Source organism: Rhinopithecus bieti, unplaced genomic scaffold, assembly GCF_001698545.2.
Source record: "Rhinopithecus bieti isolate Rb0 unplaced genomic scaffold, ASM169854v2 scaffold_12070, whole genome shotgun sequence".
NCBI classification, from domain to species: Eukaryota; Metazoa; Chordata; class Mammalia; order Primates; family Cercopithecidae; genus Rhinopithecus; species Rhinopithecus bieti.
This window is the reverse complement of record NW_016807449.1, coordinates 1,144,065-1,147,257: the sequence shown is the minus strand read 5'-3', so window position 1 is coordinate 1,147,257 and position 3,193 is coordinate 1,144,065. Positions and strand designations below refer to the sequence as shown.

The 3,193-nt window shown below is 56.0% G+C and overlaps 1 protein-coding gene across 5 annotated transcripts in view; it reads right to left on the bottom strand.

Moving 5' to 3' along the window:
- The window catches only part of SYT3 (synaptotagmin 3), a 20,787-nt gene that overhangs the window by 3,664 nt on the left and 13,930 nt on the right, over nt 1-3,193 (bottom strand). For all 5 annotated transcript variants that reach the window (XM_017882247.1, XM_017882248.1, XM_017882251.1 and 2 more), the window contains 3 exons: nt 1,289-1,409; nt 940-1,111; nt 709-841 (listed from right to left, as the gene is read on the bottom strand). In XM_017882247.1, the coding sequence (XP_017737736.1) occupies nt 709-841; nt 940-1,111; nt 1,289-1,409 (426 nt within the window). The remainder of the gene's footprint in view (nt 1-708; nt 842-939; nt 1,112-1,288; nt 1,410-3,193) is intronic.

Sequence of the window (3,193 nt, the reverse complement as noted above, 5' to 3'; positions counted from 1 at the left end):
CCTTCCTTCCTTCCTTCCTTCCCTCCTTCCTTCTTTTCTCTCTTTCTTTTGTCGTCTTCTTCTTCTTTTTTTTTTTTTTTTTTTTTTTTTTTTTTTTTTTTGTTGTTATTGTTGAGATAGAGTTTCACTCTTGTTGCCCAGGCTGGAGTGCAATGGTGCCATCTCGGCTCACCACAACCTCCACCTACCTCCCAGGTTCAAGTGATTTTCCTGCCTTAGCCTCCCAAGTAGCTGGGATTACAGGCACGTGCCACCACACCCAGCTAATTTTGTATTTTTAGTAGAGACAGGGGTTCCTCCATGTTGGTCAGGCTGGTCTCGAACTCCTGACCTCAGGGGATCCGCCCGCCTCGGCCTCCCAAAGTGCTGGGATTACAGGCGTGAGCCACTGCGCCCGGTCCCCTCTATTTTCAACTTAGCCTCATGGGTAACAACAGCAGCGACCACTTACAGAACGTTTAACTCAGCACATCTCACCTCTATCCTAACAGAAGATGCTATCAACAGTCCCATTTCCTAGTGGGTAAACTGAGGTACGGAGCGCTTGGGTAACTGGCTCTAAGCCACACGGCTGAAGTTGGCACAGCAGGGATTGAAACAGAGGATGCCTGGTATGCGGCTTATAAACATGCAGGGCGTTCATTGCATGGATGAAGGGGCCGAGGGCGCACGGGTGCTTGTCAGGGGTCGGTGTGGGACCCCACTCACCTCCACTAGCTGATGCCAGTGCTCCACGGGCTTGCGGGGGTTGGCCAGCATCTCCGCCCAGTGCTCGCGGCCGTGTGGGTCGGCAGCGTCGGGGCCCACGCGGCAGACGCCGATCACCTCGTTGTGCCCGATGCTGGGGGGTGGGTTCGGTAAAGACCAGAGGAGGGCGGTAGGAGGGCCTGTCCCCACCCCAGCCCTCCTGCCTGACCCCGCCCGGGCCGCGCCCCTCACCAGTCGTAGTCCACCACGGCGATGCTGAGCCCCACGTTCTCCACGCTCTCGGGGGCCACATCGAACACCAGCGCCTCATTATAGGTGGGGTTCAGCGTGTTCTTCTTGATGGAGGTTTTCCGCTTCTTCAGACGCCGCCCCTCGCTGATCAGAGAGGCCTTCACGTAGGGGTCTGGGAACAGCAATGAAGCAAGGAGCAGAGATTCCCTCCCTCAGACCTAGGGGTCCAAGACCCCAGACCCCCAGCCCCTCCTCCCTCAGGCCCAGGAGTCCAGACGCCAGGTCCTCCTCCCTCAGACCCAGGAGTCCAGGCCCCCGGCCCCTCCTCCCTCAGACCCAGGATCCTCACCTGAGAAGCCAGTGAGGTCCATCGCTTTGAGGTTAGAGGCTTTGATGATGGTCACGGTGAGGCGCCCGGCCGTGGGGAGGTAGCAGAGTGAGAAGTTGAGCTCCCCAAGATCTGCCTTTTCCTGCAGTTGGGGAAAAAGGTCAGTGATATCTTGCCTCAGTCCCTCTTCAACTCTCCCTGATTTTCTCTCCCTTTGGAGCCTCCGCTCTCCACCCTGACATCCAGGCTCAGGCTTCCCATCCACTTAACAATCTGACTCTGGGCCAAGACCCAGTAACTCCCTGGCCACAGCTGCCCATGACCGTCAAAGCCTATTTGTTCTGTAGGGAAGACTGGAAGAAGCATGAGTGAGGGGAGAGAGAGAGGTGAGAGAGAGAGAAAACACAGAGAGAAATAGACTGAGACAGAAGCCAAAACACTGAGGGATGCAGCTGGAAAGATAGACCCACAGGCAAAGTTCTAAAGTCAGAGGGGGCCGGGCGCGGTGGCTCAAGCCTGTAATCCCAGCACTTTGGGAGGCCGAGACGGGCGGATCACGAGGTCAGGAGATCGAGACCATCCTGGCTAACACGGTGAAACCCCGTCTCTACTAAAATACAAAAACTAGCCGGGCAAAGTGGTGGGCGCCTGTAGTCCCAGCTACTCGGGAGGCTGAGGCAGGAGAATGGCGTGAACCTGGGAGGCGGAGTTTGCAGTGAGGTGAGATCCGGCCACTGCACTCCAGCCTGGGCAACACAGCCAGACTCCGTCTCAAAAAAAAAAAAATTAATAAATAAAGTCAGAGGGACAGAGGCCCAGAGGCAGACAGACAGAGACCCAGAGAGAGGGGGACAGAGACCCAGAGACATAGAGATAGAGACCTAGAGAGAGGGAGTACAGAGACCTAGAGAGAGAAAGAGAGACATATATATAGAGAGAAAGACCCAGAGAGAGACAGAGGTCCAGAGAGAGAGGGACAGAGACAGTGGGTTGGGGTGTATAAAGACCCAGAGACAGTGATAGGTACCTAGAATTAAAGTGGAGGGACAGAGACCAGAGTGAGAGAGAAACCTAGACTTAGACACCCTCGTCCCTGCACTGAAAGAGAAAGAGAAAGAGAGAGACTGACTCAGACAGAGTGGGACAAAGACCAAGCAGAGACACACATACAAACCAGCCTGAGAGAGGGCAGATTCATCAACCTCCACCGAAGTTTCCAGGACCACCCCCAACCCTGACACACAGGCTGGAGCCATGCTGGAGCTAGCTGGGAGCTTTGACCAACCCGGCCCAGCCCTGCAGCCTCCCAACTGCGCCAGCCCAGGGCCCTGGACTCCCCACTCACTCCCGTCAGGGCCTCTGTCCAGGCTGCCCCTCTGCCAGAACATTCTTCCCTCTATCTCCTCCTTGGCCTTTGAGCCTCCCCTCGTTCCACAAGCTCCCAGCTCCCCTGCAGCCCTGCAGAGCTCCTCCTGTGCCTCCCCATAACCCTAGTCCCTGACACAAGGCCCAGCCACCTAGACCTGGAGCTGCCGAGGGCTGTCTGGGGTCCCCAGGCCCTGCTCCTGAAAAAACAGTGGTTGAAGAATGAAGGCTGGGTGCGGTGGCTGATGCCTGTAATCCCAGCACTTTGGGAGGCTGAGGTGGGCGGATAATGAGCTCAGGAGTTGGAGACCAGGCTGGCCAACATGGCAAAACCCTGTTTCTACTAAAAATACAAAATTAGCTGGGTGTGGTGGTGCATGCCTGTAATCCCAGCTACTTGGGAGGCTGATGCAGGAGAATCACTTGAACCCAGGAGGTGGAGGTTGCAGTGAGCTAAGATTGCACCACTGTACTCCAGCCTGGGTGACAGAGGGAGACTCTGTCTTGAGAGAGAGAGAGAGAGAGAGAGAGAGAGAGAGAGAGAGAGAGAGAGAGAGAGAG